The sequence below is a fragment of the Lytechinus variegatus genome, chromosome 11 (assembly GCF_018143015.1).
Source record: "Lytechinus variegatus isolate NC3 chromosome 11, Lvar_3.0, whole genome shotgun sequence".
Classification (NCBI taxonomy): domain Eukaryota; kingdom Metazoa; phylum Echinodermata; class Echinoidea; order Temnopleuroida; family Toxopneustidae; genus Lytechinus; species Lytechinus variegatus.
Genome location: NC_054750.1, coordinates 35,620,431 through 35,641,603, shown reverse-complemented (window position 1 = coordinate 35,641,603; position 21,173 = coordinate 35,620,431). Strand labels below are relative to the sequence as shown.

The 21,173-nt window shown below is 37.0% G+C and overlaps 1 protein-coding gene across 1 annotated transcript in view; it reads left to right on the top strand.

Annotated features, from left to right (window-relative positions):
- The first annotated feature begins 1,046 nt into the window (after positions 1-1,046).
- LOC121423439 (uroporphyrinogen decarboxylase-like) overlaps positions 1,047-21,173 on the top strand; it is a 42,772-nt gene continuing 22,645 nt past the window's right edge. Inside the window, exon 1 of the mRNA XM_041618778.1 lies at positions 1,047-1,133. Within this exon, the coding sequence (XP_041474712.1) occupies positions 1,113-1,133 (21 nt within the window). The 5' untranslated portion in view covers positions 1,047-1,112. The remainder of the gene's footprint in view (positions 1,134-21,173) is intronic.

Here is a 21,173-nt window from a genome sequence, read left to right as displayed (position 1 = left end):
AAAAGATAAAAGAGTTTTTCGCTAATTTAGTACGGGTAGGGGGAAGGTGATAACAGTTACGTTGTCTGGTTGGGTAATCGTGTATAGAGGAGTTTTTACAGAACATATCTGAAAAAATTGTTGGGAGATCATCTTTGTTTAGTTTATACATAAATTGGGCGAGTTGGAAAAGATATAAATCGCTCACTTTAAGAATATTATTTTGGAAGAATAGTATATCTGTGTGTGATCTGAATTGGGTTTGAAAAATTATTCTAAGAGCCTTCTTCTGCAGCAACAGTATTCTTTGTAATTGTGTTTGGGTCGCACAACCCCATGCCAAAATGCCATAATTAATGTATGGTAATATTAATGTATGATACAGTGTAAGTAAAGTGTGAGATGGGAGAAAATATTTGAGTTTGTTGATAATTCCGATGTTTCTTGAAATTGTTTTGCAAATATTGTGTGGTTTCCATGATAGCTTATTATCAATAGTAACCCCCAAAAATCTGGTCTCTGAAACATTTTCAAGAACAGTGTTATCAAAAATTATGTTATCAGGTATTGTATTTATTCTGTTACTAAAAAGCATAAAATTCGTCTTTTGTAAGTTAAGTGATAGTTTATTCGCTTTAATCCAGTCAGTGACATGTATAAGTTCTGAGTTTACAATTCTTACAAGTTGGTTTAGGTTATCATGAGAAAAGAAAATGTTCGAATCGTCAGCAAACAATACAAATGTTAGTAAATTAGAACTTTTTTTAATGTCATTAATATATGTAATAAAAAGAAGAGGACCTAATAAACTACCCTGTGGTACTCCACATGTTTCTTCCTTTCTTTCTTTCTCCCCCCCCCCCGTTTTTTAAATTTTATTTTCCCGGTAAAATCCACCAAGACGGGGGGGGGGGTAGCCTGCGAAAGTTTTAAGTTCTCATTTGCCTGCCCCCCCCCCCCCCCTCCGCCACGCGCCTGCATTATTTGAGTCGAGTGGGCGTGGCAGTTTTTCTAATCGTCGCTAGTGATATGATATGACATCATGCAAAAAAAAAAATACCGGTAGGTATAGCTAGCTAGTCGAGTCGAGCATTCGATCACGATCACGTGGACATTAGGTTGTAAACATCAACATGGCAGCTTCCACACGACACGTGAGTATACTTAATATTTGTTGGATTTGTGATGTAAATTAAATTTAGCATTCTTCTTCTGAAAACAGTCCTGGAAACAGCGCAGACCACAAAAACAACGACTGTTTTTTATGACGGCCATTTATTGCATTGGCATTGCCTATAGCCATAGGGCAGAGCTAACCCAGGGCAGGGGAGCTCCGGCCCCGCCGGAGCGGAGCTCTCTCTCTGGCCCTATACGGTACCTTGCGCTCGGGCAAAGTTCGTGCAGGCTCTACTCCACTACTAACCCAGGGAGCGCCGAACCGCTTCGCGGTCCGGCGCCCAGGAGCTTACCGTGTACGGGACAAGGGTAGATTATGGTCAAAATATCTAGAAAGATAAATTGTGAAAAGAGAAATTAGGCATAATCATGATATAGTCCCCAAATCCAAAAGTGGGGATTATTAGAATCACACCTACCAGAACGCATGAAAATCACTTCCTTTCTCCACAATAAGCAATTTATCCAAACATGTCAGTTTGGTTTACACTGAGCATTTCATACACTTTGTGCAGAAGAAAGCTCTCTCTCTGGCCCTATACGGTACCTTGCGCTCGGGCAAAGTTCGTGCAGGCTCTACTCCACTACTAACCCAGGGAGCGCCGAACCGCTTCGCGGTCCGGCGCCCAGGAGCTTACCGTGTACGGGACAAGGGTAGATTATGGTCAAAATATCTAGAAAGATAAATTGTGAAAAGAGAAATTAGGCATAATCATGATATAGTCCCCAAATCCAAAAGTGGGGATTATTAGAATCACACCTACCAGAACGCATGAAAATCACTTCCTTTCTCCAGAACACAGTCCCCAACTAGGCAGGACAACAAGAATTTCAAAATGTGTTTGTTGTCCCCAAGAATGATATCAAAAAATTTCTTAATATCTAATTTGTCATGTGAAACCACTTAAAACTTACGTAAAATTCATTTAAACTGCAAAAAAGAGCAATTTCATAGCACCAACATGGGTCGAAAAAGCCATAGACATCGCGGGTCCCTGTTTTTTTTTTTTTTTTTTTTTTTTTTTTAACAAGTGCACACCTAGTTACAATTAATGCATATAGCATTTCCATTTATTTGAAAGCAAGATAAAAGAGCATTGCTTTGCTCACGGGCATAGGTGCCGCGGCCGGGATCGAACCCCGGACTTTTCATGTATAGCCAGGCGCCTTAGACCACTCGGCCACGGCACCTCCTAATGCACTGTCCTTACTATCGATAGTTTAAACGATCACGATGTGCTCGCTAAATGCGCGCGCCTGTCGGCGTCTGCTAACCGTCCTCTGCTGTGACTCTCAAATAGCCCCGCATGTGCGATTTTTAGTCAGATTGTCCCATATGCTGTTTTTCATGTTAGTACATAGATGCGCGCGCGTTTTTTGCGGACGCAGATCATGTACCCATCTCCGTCGTCTGCTACGGCTTTCTAGGCTTTCTATATCAGTCCCAACTTGTGAAATGTGTTTTCTGGTGTATTTTCATTTGGTCTACATACAGTTTGCCCACTTGTCATTTGGTCTAATGCCAAATGGGCTTACTAAATTGCCATTTGGTCTACACTTGGTCTAATTCTCATTTAGTGAAATGTCCAGTTGGTCTAATTTCAGCATAACCTACATAATTATATATTTTTTTACTTTGTCAAATACTGGTACATAAAATTGGCTTTATATCATGCAGTTCCACATTGTAAATATGTATATTCATTTGGTTCACATGCAATTTGCCCACTTCTCATTTAGTCTAATGCCGAATGGGCTAAACCCATTTGGTCTACACTTGGTCTAATTCTCATTTTGTGAAATGTCCAGTTGGTCTAATTTCAGCACAACCTAGGCTACTTAATTATATTTTTTTTAACTTATATACATATAATTTAGTCTTTATACATATACCAAATGGGCTTGACCCATTTGGTTTAAAAAAAAATTCTAATTGCCATTTGGTCTACACTTTGTCTAATTTACATTTGGTCTACACTACACTTGATCTAATTTTGAGTCCAGGGTCTAATTTCAACATGACCTACATCATTATGATTTTATACTTTGTGAAATATATTTTTGTCTTTATATAATTTCATTTCACCTTATAGTTTTAGCATTGGTTTCCAAATAAATAATACTTGAACAGTGGCATAATCATGATAATGGAGCCAAAAGTTTTGAAAGGTGTATCGGGTAAATTTATAAAGTTGTAAGCAGAAGCAAACAACAAAAAAATGTTGAAGCGGGGGGGGGGGGGGGGGGGGGGGGGCGGTGTTAATTAATTTCCTTTTATTTTCCAATGCCAGATCAATCTTTGTTTTTGCTTGCTAAATTTTTTAAAAATGATATGTTCTGTTCTCTCTACAATTTTTACTAATGATCCTTTTTTACTTATTTTTTTCAGACACATTCGCACCCGAACCGACTCTACGAGGGAAGAGAAGGAATTATTGAACCCCTTGAGAATATACAGGTCAAGGGCTGTAATAGTATACAGGGGCACTTCCTGGGAGTTTAATTTCATTTTAATTATGTGTTTTCAGGATTTTTTTTAGGATATCTAACATTGTAGTAAAAATTATTGCCCCTGCTGATAGGTTTTTAGCTGTGCATGCCCCTCCTTAATTTCAGTGAATAAGGTGTGGCACTGCCCTCTATGATTCATTTTGAATTTTAATTGGCTCCAAAATGCAGTAATTTATAAATGATAGCATAATCTTATTTTGATAACGCATTTTACTTAACGGGGGGGGGGGGGGGGGGGTGAATTTGACTACTAAACCAGCCCCCCCCCATGTCAAGGATTAAATTTTTGGAAAAAAAAAGCATATATAAAATAGATATAGTTTTTGCATATCAGAATATTATTTTTTCTTGATGTTTTCTCAATAACTCTAAGCTGTTATTGATGAATTCTTTATTGAAACAGAAATAAGCAATTTATCCAAACATGTCAGTTTCATTTTGTAGACATATGCATTGAATTTACCAATTCAGAATATAAGGTATGCAATCTTTCATAAATGTTGATTTTTATCACTGGTGGATCTGGGGGAGGGCACATCTAGCTCAACCCCCACCCCCCTTTGAGAGCTACAGTCAAGATGTAAAGAAAATATGCAATTTTCATCAAAGAATGCCCCCCCCCCCGTAAGGCCCTTTTTTGCTTGACAAATTTTCATCCTGAAAATGTGCCCCCCCCCCAGGATAAATCCTGGATCCACCACCCCTGGTTTTGATTAAGTTTACATGTATTTTCATTTTGAAAAAAAAATTCCTAGAGATTTATAAACAGCATGATTTACACTGAGCATTTCATACACTTTGTGCAGAAGAAATATTATCTTGAGAAATTTGGTTATTAAATTATGGAAGATATCTTTTGGAAATGAAATTACTTTATTGCAGTTATGTCTTACATTGTATTGTCATTTTACTTGATAGAAATTCATTATTTTTTATAACCATGACAGTGTTATAAATTCATATTTGCTAAATTGTAATAATCATTTTGATGTTCCTTCATCTTCATGAAAGTATGAATTCTAGTCATCTGCTTCAGTCTGCCCAATGAAATGGTTACAAAGGGCCTAAGCATCCCTTGTCATTTTTCAATAATTAGTTAAGTCAGTAGTCAAGTAAGGGGTCAGACAGTTTGGCTGTATTATATTTGTTTAATTGTCTTACTAGTGTCAATTTACTAAACTTTTTCTGCTTGTGATTGAACCACCAAATTGCCAGATAGTACCATTTTGTTGGGCAGACATTAATATTGACCAGAGGACTTACTTTCCAAACCAACCTAAAGATAATATGATACTTCATGTATTACAGGGGTATATTGCCTCCATTCCATTATTGGGATGTATGCTATGGGCTGGGTAATATCATCTAACTTGTCCTGGAATAATCATTCTCTATAACAAGTTCACAGACAAACGGAGATTCCACTTCAGCAACTCTCAGTTGAATATCAACTTTCCTGGCATTGGTGGGAGAAGCCAACAATTTTAGGGGGGAACCGCCAAAATCTTTTGACCCCCCCAAAAAAAGAAAAAAGATAGTGACCAAATAATATCTTGGGGGGGACACAGGAAACAAAATTGAAAATTGACAAGCCAAAAAAATTTAAAAATAAGGTTATCAACAAAAAATTGAGGGGGATGGAATCGTCCCCTCCCCACCTCAAATTTAGGGGGATACTTCCCCCCCCCACTTCCGCCGCCTATGATTCCTGGTGCTTGGAGATCTGCGAAAGGCATGCTATAACATCCACTTAAGTTCCATTTCCTTTCATGTTTTTTCCTCTTCTTAGTGAGCATCTCCAAGTGTTCATATTTTTTTCAGTGTCCTTTTTTAGATTTATCAAACTCAGTTTTATTACCTGATAAAATTCTATCCCAAGAATTGAACACTTTGATCAAATTTGGAAGTTCAACTTAAACTGACAATATATAACTGAAAATATATAATAAAAGGCAAAATAATAATTATGAGAAAAATAATAAAGAAAAACAGTTACTCAAATCAAATTCACTCAAAATCATACACTAATGTACTCTCCTCAAAAATCAGTTCTCACTTTTAGGTATTGATCATTCATTCAGTCAATAAAATAATAAAATCAGAGACAGGAGGTCCTCCTCAAAATAAACACAAACACAGTGTCTCACATACACACTACACATTAAGAGTAAAATCAGTTTGTATCTTTCGTGGGATTTGTTTTTATGTAAATCTGGATTCTTCTTGTTAGTAGGGCCTTAGGTCACTCTGACTTGAACTTAAAACTTCCAATCTCAAGAAGGCAAGATATCTCAGTAGATAGTAATTGTCAAGATGTTTAGGAGCTGGTGGTGAGGTTATTCATGATGGCATCACATATTCTGGCAGAAAGAATGAGAAATAAAAAAGTGCATAAATACAATTATTTATTTTTTCAATGCAAATTAAATTAACGAGTCATTCAAGATAGTGTGTATTTTTTAGAGGGGGGGGGGGGGTGATGGCATGACAAGTTTTTAGTCCAAATTATTTTTATCTTCATTTTTTTTCCACTTTGTATTACCATTTATTCAAAAATTGCAATAAACATATTAATAAATGAGTTTTAATCTAGTTGGCAAAAGAAAAACCAGTGGCGGCGGCAGTGCAAAGAAAAGGCCAGTAAAAGGCAGTAAAGCACTGAGTGTGTCTGAGTGACTGACACCACGGCACTGACAGTGAGGTGAATGTTCATTTTCCAGTGCATGCACATTATTGCCCCATCATATTCACTCGTTTTCAGAAAATATTTATTTATTCCTCATAATCATATGACCATGATTATCTCCTTCATGTCATTACTCTGGTGTTTATTCATGATTTTAAATTCAGGAAATCATTTAGCAAACAAAGAAAACAAAGCATTTCTTGACTGTGATTCCGTGTGATTCAAGTTCTATTTCATTTCTGTGTATCACACGTACGCACGTACGTGACGTAATCTTGATCTCTAATCTGCTAATTGTTATGTTAATTAATCATCCCGTGCGCGCGATTAAAATGGCTCGAAATTCGACCAAATTCAAGGGCAGCTCAGCTTGTAAACCTCACTGAGAAGGGCTTCCACAGCCCTTGCGATTCCCCGCGCTGCAATTTAACTGCAAGACACAGAAAGGAAATCAATTCAAGTTTCACAATCAACGGAAAATCCAGAACCCTTCGAGACCCATTTTGCAAGAAATACAACTAAATAAGGTAAGAATTGAGAGCAACTCACGACACTTTTGACTTACCGACACTTTCATGGTTATTTTTGGAAGATTTCATGGAATTTGGGGCACGAAAATGACTTCGGTAGCTCGCGAAAGTCCTATGCATTACGATGACATATTTTTAATCGCACGGGAGGACAATCACAAAGAGAAAATATCATATTCATCCGCGCTGACAGGGGCTTAATTTTGACGATATCGCATCGCTATGCGATTTCACTCATTGACAAGCGGACGAAACTTACGTACAAATTTGAGCACTTCCGCTACAGTGCCATCTAGTGACTACGGCCGTGCCTACCCCAACTCTCGCACAGCTCTGTAGCAAAATGATAACACACACAAATGAAACACACTGTATATAAACACTAGGGTTCTCTCCCTATTATATACTCGTCATACAGTCCCCACTCAATGGGAAACCAAGTTTGATTTTCACGGCGGTGGGGACAGTTTCAACAGTATAGTATACTTGTGATACAGTCCCCACGCTATGGGATACACAGTTCACTTTGTACGCAGTGGGGACGGTTTCAACAGTATAGTATACTCGTGATACAATCCCCACGCTATGGAATACACAGTTTGTTTGGCATGCACGCAGTGGGGATAGCTCCAACAGTATCATACTCGTGATACCGTCCCCTCACAACATAAAATCGTGCTCGTTCAACAAGGGGATGGGGACAGTTTCCCGATGCAATGTGACAAGGATGCATTTTAGGGTATGGCTGCGGAAGTTGGGGGGGGGGGGCTTCAGCCCCTCCCTTTTTCCAAAAGTAAACATGAAAATATGACCATAGGATTGTGATTTTATGTGCAGCTTCTCCCTTTTGCACCCTCAAATGTAATGCACTTTACCCACGAATGTAATAATTTTTGATCGCCCATTCTAAACTAAAATCCTATAGAACTTCCTTCATATAGCACAAAAGTGCAAAGTCTTTTTTCCAGACCCGGTTAATTAAAAATTATAATGTAAGTCCAAAGTCTTTTTTTCCAGAATAATATTAATTTATTAGTAGTAGTATATTCATTTTTATTTGAAAGATCTGGGTCTGGATGTAAGACTACGCTATATTTCCATGTTATTTAATATTAATAAGAGAGTGGGGATCTTTGTTACTTTTTTACTCTTGAAGAAATGATTTGTAAAACTGGGTCTGGAAAAAAAAGACTTTGAACCTATAATTTTTTTAAACAACCAGGTCTGGAAAAAAGACTTTGGGCTTACATTATAATTTATTAATCAACCGGGTCTGGAAAAAAAAGACTTTGAACCTATATTATAAGTTTGGAAACAACCAGGTCTGGAAAAAAAGACTTTGGACTTACATTATTAACCGGGTCTGGAAAAAAGACTTTGCACTTTTGTGCTATATGAAGGAAGTTAAGTTCTATAGGATTTTAGTTTAGAAGGATTACATCTAGTGTGCATGGGCGATCAAAAATTATTACATTCGTGGGTAAAGTGCATTACATTTGTGGGTACAAAAGGGAGAAGCTGCACATAAAATCACAATCCTATGGTCATATTTTCACGTTTATGTTTGGAAAAAGGTAGGGGCTGAAGCCCCCCCCCCAACTTCCGCAGCCATACCCTAAAATGCTTTATCCTTGTCACATTGCATCGGGAAACTGTCCCCATCCCCTTGTTGAACGAGCACGATTTTATGTTGTGAGGGGACGGTATCACGAGTATGATACTGTTGGAGCTATCCCCACTGCGTGCATGCCAAACAAACTGTGTATCCCATAGCGTGGGGATTGTATCACGAGTATACTATACTGTTGAAACTGTCCCCACCGCCGTGAAAATCAAACTTGGTTTCCCATTGAGTGGGGACTGTATCACGAGTATATAATAGGGAGAGAACCCTAGTGTTTATATACAGTGTGTTTCATTTGTGTGTGTTATCATTTTGCTACAGAGCTGTGCGAGAGTTGGGGACTGTGTTCTGGAGAAAGGAAGTGATTTTCATGCATTCTGGTAGGTGTGATTCTAATAATCCCCACTTTTGGATTTGGGGACTATATCACGATTATGCCGAGAAATTATGCACTTACAACGATTATAAGGATGAAGGTCTAACGAGTTGTAGAATCCTGGCATCGATGCACAGGCACAAGTGGTTTATTATAAAAATATAGCAATAAATGTTTTAAAAACTATGTTTTACACATGGAATATGTTGGAAACATCTATATTAGAAGAAAAATGCTTTTTTTGAATGAATTGAAATTAAAATTAAATTGAATGAATTAAAATGAAGTTTATACATGCCTGCACTTTTTCGTACTACTCAAAAAACCAAATGGGCCGTCAATCAACGTTGGTTGCCTCGGCAAGTAGGCGTGGTCTATCGTGAAGTTCGTTGGTGACTTGTAGACTTGACTCAGCCGCCGAATTTAATTCATTCTCCGCGCACGTCCAACTGCAACTTGTGCACTTATCATCACTGCTCGTGTTTGCCGCACTGAGGACAGATGAAACAATTCAGGTAGAGTTGCGCGTGTACAATGAGTGAAACAGCGCGATCGTTTCATGATCGAATGAATTAGTGTGCCTGTCGAGATAAAATTCATCTGCCATGTTATTTTCTTCCATGTTTTATACAACTGCAATTGATTTGTTATATTATTTTCTTTGATATTTTCCAGTATATGTATGTATGAATTTTATTTGAAGTGAATGAATTATGCTGGTGTCCTTGCCATTGAGGACATATGAAGATGAAACAATACTGATAGACTTGTGCGTATACTAAGAGTGAAACAGCGCGATTGTTTTATGATTGAATGAACAGTGTGCCTGTCGAGATTTATCTGTCATGTTATTTTCTCTGATGTTTTATACAACTGCAATTAATTTTTTATATTATTTTCTGTGATATTTTCCTGTTTATGTTTGAATTTTATTTAAAGTGAATTAATGATATAAAGATTAATCGAAAACAAAGCAAATAATTATCGGCTTCATTGTATTCGTGATGAACAAGTTAAGGTAAAAAAAATGATGCTTTTTTTTTTATTTGAAGGACTTTGAGTTAATTGGAATTGAAAAGGACGTTTAGTGTTTCCTATTCAGTGCATTTTTTTTTTCATTTCACATTCTCGGGATGCGAACCTCCACTATTAATAAACAAAAATATTTTTAAAAATAAAGACTCGCAAAAATTTTAGTACTATATAGTGCAACGGTGATTTGTTGATTTTTTGTTTCATTTACTCGGAGGTACGACAGACAAATACCCAGTGTGGATCAAAATTTTACTAATGGGGGGGTTCGTACAATTTTTCTCCCCGATCGGCGCCGTTAAAAACTGATTTTTTTTTATTTAACGAAACAGCACGATCTAACCTTTATTTTTCGCATCGCCAGAAGGAGGGGGTGCCGCCGCCCATAATTGGGTCCGGCACCTGGATCTGCCTATGGAATGGATGAGGAATAAGGAAAGGGGGGAAAATAAAGGTGCCTCTTCCCGTAATATATCAAATATTTGTTAGTGGATTTTGTCGTTCATTCTCAAGTGAGGACTTATTTTTCAACTTTTCCCAGGAATTTTGTGTATGGAATGATTTTTTTCCTAGCAAAATTTCACCTATTAAAAGGGGGGTGGGTCTAGTATACTAGGTCTTGTTTATTTTTTGTATTGAATGCCTCCACTGTGGAAAATCGTGGATCAGCCCCTGTCAAGGTGTATATAGATGAAAATAAACTTGAAAAGGGCTCCATCACATTAATGATTTTCAAAATTTAGCCATTTCCTATTTTCCCCGTTTAACATGCACTGTGAGGTGAACAATTCAAATGCTTTCACAATCGCTACCAAAGAAGGGATCAGGGGGCCGGTCACCCCCCACCCCGTTGGCCAAAAAGTTAAGAAAGGAAGAAGAAACAGAAGGAAAAGAGAGGGGAAAAGGAAGAGGGGAAAGGGAGGGAGAAAGGTGAATAAAATTAGGGAGGGGAGATTTTGATGATTTAAAAAAAACATGCAAAATTGAAATTTTAGCTCGCGCTTCGCACTCGCATTGCTCATTTTCGATGAGTACATATTGCTCAATAGCTGATATATTATATCAGCTTGACATTTCAAGCTTTGCAGTCAAATTACAAAACATATACTCTACGGTCAGCAGCTAGGACATTGAACTTTCATTATTATTTTTTTTATTTATACCTCGGTCTTATTTGCTTGTATGGTGGCCGTGCGGAGAGTCGAAACAGCCATTTCATTCTTTTTTATTGAAACCACCAATATTTAGCTGGCACACACACAAAATGTTTAATACAACTGTTTTCTACTCGCCTTAGAAAAAAATGTGAACGAGGTATCACGAATCAATAAAAAAGTGCTTTGTAAAATATTCGTTTTATGATCTGAGTATTAACATTTTTAGCTCACGCTGTGCCCTAGCATTATTTCATTTGTGGACTACCTACACTCTTCGTGAAGGCCCTATTCCATAAATTTCTCAAAATATAACTTAAGGACTGATTGTAAAATCTTATCCTTTAGCATTGAGCGCACGTGCTTGAATAGGTGAGTCGTTAGGCATTAATAGATCAGATATTAATTTTAATGGTTAAATTGTCCATTTTGTTTCATCTCGCGCTTATCAAGAGGAATAGGAAAATATTCATCACTTTCATGTGCGGTCCTTTGTCAAATCTATATCAGCTCTTTATTAAGTGCGATCCAAATCCACCTCACAAAGTACTTGATCTGAAATCTATCCTTTTTTCAGATTGGAATATCAAATATTTTAAGGTTGCGCTTCGTGCTCGCTTGGATTTTCATGTTAAAATATATATTCAGAATGCCTAGATTGTAGGCCTAAATCGGAAACACGGGCGCGCATGTTTATCCAGATACTCAACTTGTTAGTATTTCAATAATATTATCCAGTTTCAGAAAAAACAAAATTATGTTAGTGCTTTGTGCTCGCATTTTGAATGTAGGAAGAACCCCTCATCCTTTTCATGATGTACAAAACATGAATAGAGTGTCCCATTTTTTAGGTCTAAATATCGATTTTTTTTCCGCTCGGGCTTCGCGCTCGCATTAATTGTTTTATAGCAACGATCCTGTTCATGGTCACAATAATTGATTTAAATTTTCCATTTTTTATTTAGAAGAGTAAAAAAAAGTTGGCTCGCCCTTGCGCTTGCATCACATAACATTTTTTTTTTTTACTTTAATGTATTTTTTCCTGAAATTTAATTTTCTGGGCAATGTTATGTGTGATCCTGAACAAGATTCGTATGTACCCCCAAGCTTGAACAGAAATTTTTATCAACTGTTCTAGCATTATCGAAAAGGGACCTGTTAAAGACTGCTTACAGTTACCCATGAAAACGGTTTATATTTCAATAAATCGAGCGCGAAGCGCGAGCAAATTTTTGACATTCCAACCTAAAAAAGGAGATCATTCTAAGCACTTTTTGTATTAATTAATGGGATAGGCATTTAACTAAACAATTGATGCGAGCGCGAAGCGCGACAGAAAGAAAATTGAGATTCTAGACCTAAAAGCGGGACACTCTATTCATATTTTGTAAGTCATAAATAGGATATAGTCAATTGGGTATCATTAATAATGCAATCGTGAAGCGTGAGCAGACAATTATTGATATTCTGATGTATAACTGGATAATTTAAGTACATTTTAAATAAAGAACATGCACGCTATCGCGCATGTTTTATATTTAGACCTAAAATCTGGGCATTCTGAATACATTTGTTGAATAGAACATTATGGAATACACGTAGACAATATGAACTTGGCAAATCAAACAATGTGACCATGCAGCGTGAGCTTAAAATGCTGATAATGTAGACCATAAAACGGACGTTTTACAGAGCAATTAAATTTGTAAATGAAAAAAAAAATAATGAAAGCTCGATGTCCGAGCTAAAATATGTTTTTCATATTGACTTCCACATCAGCCTATTGACCAAGATATGAATCCCATCGAACAGGCAATTATGGCGCGAAGTGCCAGCAAAAATTTTATATAGTAACATGAAAAGATTTTTTTTTTTAAATTGCAAGTCTTCCCCTCACATTATTTCATTCACTCGTCTTCTTCCTTTATATTTTTCTCTTTTTTCTTTTGTCTTTCTTCTTTCTCCCTTTTTTCTTTACTTTTTTTTCTCTGCCAATTTTTTCTGGGGGGGGGGGCACCTGGGGAGGGGGCACACCAAATCTCAGGGGGGCAGGTGCCCCCAGGCCCACCGTAGCTACGCCAATGGCCCCAGACTGAATATATTTTGACATCAACTTACTCTAAAAACAAGTGTTTATGTTTTATTTTGTATCATCCATTTTTTAAGTATAAGGTAAAATTATAAGTCTCGGAGTGTCAGTTAATGCTGCAAAAGAAGTATAAAGCCTACTCTTTTGCAGCACTATCCAGCTACCGCGGCGAGGACGCCCTCCGAGAAGGTAGCCATATCAAAACTATAAACAAAAAATTCCCCTTAGATTACTGGTGGATCAAAGGGGCATAATATTATCGAGAGCCAAAATTGTAATTTGTTATATAAATATCCCCTTTTTACCCAAGCATGCCCCCCTTGAAAGTGAGGATATATATATATATATATATATATAGGCCCTATTTTTTGCTTGTCAATTTTTAGGGACGAAATGACTTTCCATTTTTGGTAAAAACATTTTTTAAGGCATATCAAATTTGCATCGGGAAAATGTGCCCTCCATAGGCCTTATCCCCCTCAATTTCAGGTGGGGACCATTGGGAGCGGAAAGCAAAAATTGTGGGAGGGGGGCCACCAAACTTTTGTGACAAGCCCCTCCCCCAAAAAAGTTTATCAGCACAAATTTTAGGGGAAAACACATGATTTTTTTAGGGGGGGTCCACTGGAATTTAGGGGGCACGCAGGAATAAAAATTGACAAGCAAAAAAAAAAAGGTTATTAACAAAAAATTAGGGGGGGGCGATAGTCCCCCCACCTCAAAATTAGAGGGGAGGGGGCACGACCCCCCCCCCCCCGCTGCCTATGGGGGGACGTTACTTTTTTTGGCTAAATTTTTTTCGGGCCCCCCTTTGATAACCTTTTTTTTGTCAAAAATTTTGGTGCCCCCCCTAAATTGTTTTGACTGCCGTAGATAATAGTGCTCCCCTCTTCGGAAAATCCTGGACCCTCCCTTGTCTAGATATAGATGTTTAAAGAATTAATTATTTTGAAAGTCATAGTGCCCTCGCCCCCCCCCCCCCAAGGCTTTTGTTGTCATAGCATAAAACTTATGCCATGCCTAATCCTTATATCAGCAAGATGTCAGAGCATACTATCTGTCACCAAACGACTGCATTTGAGCCATTTATTTTTTCTTTTCTCTTTTTATTTTTTGGGTTGTTTTTTAATCATTGTTTATTTGTATAAGCTCGGATCCGAGACTAACTGGGACGGTGAACGTACTTTCGTTATTTGGGTAACAATGGGCCGAGGCGAGAAAGGACACGCCCACAATCCCTCGTTCATGCCGAGCTTTGTGCATGTGTGTCGACGAAATTTCAACTAAAACTTTGTACGCAAAAACTGTCACAATTCTGACCTAATTTAGCCTCAGATTAACAGATATTTAGATCTCTTTGGAATACCAAAAGTCATTCACTTGGGGTTTTTGAATATGCTGATTCAGGTGAGGTACTTTTCAATGCTTTTTAACATAGATTTAAAAACTTAGATTTTCCTTTTGGTAACCCTAGTTGAAGCCACTCTAGGCGACACCGCAATACTTACCCGTGTTAATAAACTGAGACTCCACTCACGCGCGTTTGGGCCGCCCTAGCTTAGAACTAAGTGATATTAGCGATTTTTAAAAAAATTCTACTGATATAATATGTAGGTATGAATACTATAATAATGTTTAATCGGTACTCACCGGTTCTTTTGTTGCATTTCCAGACCACTTCTCACAATTCTTGGCAAATAGTAGCGGTAAATTTTGTCACCATAGACAGCTAGTCATCCATCTTTATTTATAAATGGAGCGCCCTTTACGATAGTTGTTAATGCCGCGGAGAAATCGTTAGGCATTTTGGCCTGTGATCAAGGCGTAGCTGTTCTATTTTTTTGTATGTGTGAGATCGAAATCACAGCGAGTAAACACTCTTCCATATGGAAGATTGTATACTCGCTGTGATATGATCCCGATAGGGAGGCGCAACACCCCACCCACATGGGCGCAAATCCCAGGGCCGGGGGACATGTCCCCCTCACCCAAAATAGTAGGGGGCACATTATGAAATGTCCCCCTACTATTTTTGGTCATTTCATTCAAAATCGAAATAAAACATGTATTTTGGAAGAGACGATCTTACTTTTGGGATGCCCCCCTTTTTTTTTGCTTGTTTGCTTGTCAAATTTCTTTTGGTCAAGATGACCTTCTTTAGGGGGTGATAAACCTTCTTTTTTTGTTTGTTTGTTTTTTACTTGTCAAATTTTCCAGCCCCTGGTCCCCCTACCTTTGGGGAGAGATTTCCGCCCTTGCTAGTAGACATACTCTTGATATTGTTTGCGAATCTGCACGGGCGTCGGAGGCCGGGGGATGAGGAAAAGCGGTGAGACGAGAACAAAAATAGAAGGGAAAAGAGGACAGAAAAAAAGTGAAAGAAAGAAAAATTAATGGAAAATAAAAGGGAAGAGAAAATAGGGAGAAATGTGATGGGTAAAAAAAATTATGGGGAAAGAGGACAGAAAAAAGTGAACGAAAGAAAAATTAATGGAAAATAAAAGGGAGGAGAAAATAGGGAGAAATGTGATGGGTTACGTCGAGATTTTATGTGCCCGTGCAAAAATAAATGAGCAGAGGTTGAGATGTTGTCCGTTTGGGCAAATGCCTGTCTGTTTGCTGATGGAATCACTGCTTCATGTATACCGACAGTGACAGGATTTAGCGGTTGTAGGTATAAATCGCGCTCTAACACTCTAAAACTGTGTTCTTTATCAAAAAGCTGTCCTTCATATTCATTTTCGCAAAAGAATATAAAGTTAATTTCAATCATTGTCTATAGTTATCCTGTTTATGATAAAAATACTTAGAAATTGGGTTAGGTTAGGGTTATCAAATTATCAGGGCAGAAAATATAATTTTTTTCTGATTTTGTGCGTCGAGCTGGCATTATTTGATCTGTGAGATTATGTTTTTGATGACATTCATTGTATTCACAGCAATAATTATTAAACATTGCGCACGCGCCGTGCGCCGCATGAATTATGTAGATCTGGGCTCCGTAACACAAAGATTAGCGATCAATCGCTAAATGAACTGACCAATCAATATCAATGTTACACGCGCATTTGGTTTAAAATGCTGACCAGGGACCAATCAGTGCGCTTCTTTCATATTTGCAATCCATCGCAAACCTTTGTGTTACGGAGCCCGGGGGAGCGTTTCATGAAAGGACTTGTCGGACGTTTTATCCGACAAGTCCCATTTTGTCGGACAGTTACCTTAGTAACAGTGCCTCACAGCCAATCAGAGTCAGAGAAAGATGTCAGATCTGACTACTTGTCGGACCAAAATGTTGATGAAACACTCCCCAGGTAAATAACTTACCGCTACACACGAGCAGTTGCTCTATATATTCTATGTAATATAATATATAGAGCAACTGCCCATTTTTAATGGTCCATAATATACCCACTTTTTTCTTTTTTGGAACGAGTATGAAGTTATCTACTGATATACTGAATGTACAATAAATCATCATGTATTTCTTGACATTTCATTTACTTTTTTCCCATAATTATATCCCATAGCTGCTCGCAAAGACCTACGCCGTCACAAATAACAAAACAAAATCTCACTTTTTTTCTTTTTTTGGTGGGGGATGGATTTTCCATACGCATACGTACAATTTTTCAAATTATTTTTTCTGCTATTTTCATAATAACCTTTAAATGATTTCGCCTTTGCACTGTTATTTTTTTTAAAGACAAAATAACAAAATTACATCTAGTCATCATCATCATATCATCGTCACCAACTTCATTCTCATCTTCATCACCACTACCACCATCATTATCATCATCATCATCATCACCGCCACCATCACCACCACTATCATCTTCACCAAGATAATTTTCATCATCATCATCATTGCCATCATCGTCTTCCTTTTTTTCTTATTTTTTCCCCTTCCCTTCTTTTTTTCCTTCCTATTTTCCTCCTTTTTTAGAGGGGCACACCACCACGCCCCCTCACTGGATATCGGCCTCTAAATATGTTTGTTGTTGTATATAAGTTGGCGGATGCCTCATGAAATGAAATAAGAGAAAATAAGGAAAGGGAAACTAAGAAGAAAAAGAAGGACTGAGGAGAAGAAAAATAAAGCCAAACAAACAAGAAAAAACAATATCAAAATTTTGTTGTAAAGTCTTCTACATGAGTTTAATAATTATGTATTCAATGAAATGAGAATATAAAAGAGTTGAAACAAGTAAGAAGGGCTATACATCGTAGCAAAGAAATAGAGGGGAGCTCCGAGACAATAAAAAGGGTGAGAAAAAGAAAAGACTTTGAAATACTCACAACACGAGCATAATAAAAAAATATGGAATAAGCGAGGACAAGTAGCTGAGGGACCCCCCCTCTCTAGTTATTTATCTATCAAACTCGCATACACAAGAACTTCTTACTAATCAAAATATTGCAAGCAAAAAGCACGAGCTGACATTTTTTTAAATATTCAAAACTGATAGAGAGACACATTTTAAACAATTCATGAATCATAACAATTATTCATTAGCTTACCAATCGAATCATTCGATTGCGACAAATGATCTGAGCCAATGTTTTTAGGAATTCATTAAAAGCATAGTTGTATCTCAACATTAAAATAATTTAGGCGGGCGCAAGGTATCAGCTAAAGCTTCATACACCGATAAATTTTTTTTGGACATTTTAAGTATTTTCGGTAATCATGAAAAAGATTGATATTTCATGAAAGCTCAAATCCCGAGGAGGAATATTTTTATTAATTGACTTTAAAAAAAAAATGTTCTAAGCCCCATTTAATATTTGATTATAAGTCGGTGCAGTAAAAGCTGAAAAAATAAAGTATTTTGTGTTCCTCTATCATAATTCTCTTTCTCTTTAACCCTGGTTCCTTTTTTCTGGGGGGGGGGGGAGCATTTTGGTTAAAAAAGAGAGAAAAAAGATAATTGCTGGCTTGTGGACGGTAGTGGTAGGGACACCCCCCCCCCTGTAGTTACGCCAATATGGGACCAAATGATCCTACATGTCCGAGGCGAAACTTGTGCAATCAATTAAACGTTATTTTTGAAAAAAATTAAAGCTTGCGCTGTTTAACTTTAATCTCTTTCACCTAAATTTGCGATGAACGCTGCGTTATGAAATATATAATTATCAACATCTGGCGAAAAGAATAACCATCTGATCACCTGACGAGAACGCGTATCACGTGATCTGCATATCAGCTTCGATTGCGAGTCAGAAGTGAAGGGCAACTGCCAAGAAAATCAGGAAAAAGTCGTCAAAATGTAAGTTTCCCTTATTTTCTTTCATTTTTTGTTGTTGCTAACAATGCTTTTTAGTTTTACACTCGAAAATCAAGCATTAAAGAAAAAAAAATCCAATATAACTTGTACTTGTGATATAAATATAGAAATATCCTGTGCTCAAATTTTTCTAACCCAAAAATAGTACTGATGTCGCCTATGACAGGGCTCCACACTAACCCATTTTTTCTACTGGTCCAACCTATTCATGTCGGACCAGTAGATACCCAGTTTTTCAAATTTTTACTGGTCCGAACCTAAAATCTACTGGTCCCAAAAAATAAAGAAAACATTAATAGTCAGGCAGCATATGTAATTTACTTCGACAAATTGGCTAAGTCTGATTTTTCACTTTTATGTGATTGGTGGCATCACAAGGAACAACTTTCAACTTGGTGACAAATTTCTAAAGGTCATCTTGACCATGTTAGTGGTCAAAATGGGGGTCAATAGGGGTCAATATTTTGAATTGCTCCAATTCTGTCGAGTGACACATTAAATTGTTTGTCTTGTTACACTGAACAAAAAACTGTACACAACCATATACTTTTAACCTCCCGTTAAAAAGTTATGACCGGCAATGTCAAAGGTCAACGAACTTTCGTTAAATAGAAAATTACACTGAAGGTGTTAAAGGGGAAGTTCACCCTGACAAAAAGTTTATTGTAGAAATAGCAGAAAAAATAATAAAAAATATTGCCGAAGGTTTGAGAAAAATTCATCAAATAATTAAAAAGTTATTAGAATTTCAATTATTTGATTTGTGACGTCATATGCGAGCAGCATTCCTACATAGCGAATGGTAAAAAATCAATGAAATGTCATTTTCTCAGAAAATTGAAAATGGTTTTCACTGTAACTTTTGTATATCAATAGACAAATCGTTTTACACCCGATCATGAAAAGAAAAAATTAAGTCATCAGAACCCTACAAAATTTGAAATTCATACATTTTATATTACATAACACATGGGGCAGCTGCTCGTTTATGACGTCACAAATCCAAAATTTTGAACTCTAATAACTTTCTTACTCTTTGACGGATTTTTCTCAAACCTTCACCAATATTTTTTACTATTTTTTCTGCTTTTTTTACAACAAAGTTTTCTTCAGGGTTAACTTCCCCTTAAAGAAAGATAATTTTTTCCGTGTTTTTATGCATGTGTATACTTTTTTATTTTCGATTTTGATAAGTCCATCGTCAGAAGTCCTTATCCAGAAGATATAAAGGGTCAAGACAACGGGTCAGTGAAAGGTCAAAAGGTCAACGGACTTTCATTGGAAGCCAAAATACACGTCTAAAAGCACGTAGAAGTTGAGAAGTCTTATTTTTTGTGGGTTCTTTATTGTGAAAAGTCTATATCTAAGAAGACATTTTATATGAAGGGGTCAAATGTGCTTATTTAGGGAAAAAATAGATAAACAGATGGACGTACGTCGAATACATTCAGTGTGGTATCATGGTATTGCATGAATACTTTGAAACGACTTGACAAACCCTAATGCCCTTTAAAGTCGTATCATCTTGAGTGCAACAAGCTCTTTCCGAGTTTCTTGATTTAGGAATTCAATTCAAGTTCAAATCATTTTCAATTTACTAGTCTTTGATATGTAAAGATACATTTCATCCATTTGCTTTGTACATAAGATTTTAATCAACAGAAAGTATGTAATGTATTGGGGTATATATGTGCACTATGTTAACAGACACATCGATTGATCAGTGCTCCCAGCTCCAAAGAAATATGCCTTCTTATTTGGATTAACTAACGAAGAAGGTAATATGGTAAGGATTGAGGATGATATGATAAGTTGGACTCCAACTGCTCCTTAATTAATTCTAATGTGCGAGTGTTATATTATTTCGGACAAAGAGGCAACATCGCGCAGGCATGCTCATTGTAGTCAGTCACGGATGTCCATCATGCTGATGTGATATATTCTGACCATTACTCAATCTCTGGAGCCAAGAAGGACTACACATTCCTGAATATGTGCTGCCTTTAACACGGCTTGTAATATTTTATCAAGTTTTTCCAGAGCATACAAAATGAAACTATACTTAATACCAGATGCAGATTTTGTTTTTGTTCTTTTGTCGTTCTTGTTTTTTCCTACTTTCTGAATTGCCTGGATGTTACTAGAAAGAATAATCACATATGCCATTGAAGTAAACCATGGCCATACTGCAGCGGAAAGGGGGGGGGCAGCCCCCAGAAATTGTGAAGACTTTCATTTTTACTGAAAAATAAATATAACTGACCAAAAGTATGCACGAAATCCTTAAATTTCACTTTACAAAATGTTAAAAGCTCAGAACAGCACATGCGCCATAATTGTGTAGTCCTTCTTGACTCCAGAGATCGAGTAATGGTCAGAATATCACATCAGCATAATGGACACCCATGACTACAATGAGCATGCCTACACGATGTTGCTTCTTTGTCAGAAATAATATAACCATCATACTTGAGGAGCAATTGGAGCCCAACATATCATCCTCAATCCTAACCTCATTATCTTATTCACAAGATAATTCAAATTAAATGTTAGGCATCTTTCTTAGGAGCTGAGAGCACTGATAAATCGATGTGTTTATTCTGTTAACATAGTATTATACTTATACTCCAATACATTACAATAATTTCTGTTCATTAAGATATTCTGTACAAAGAAATTGAAATAAGTACTTCTTTACATATCAAAGACTAGTAAATTGAAAATG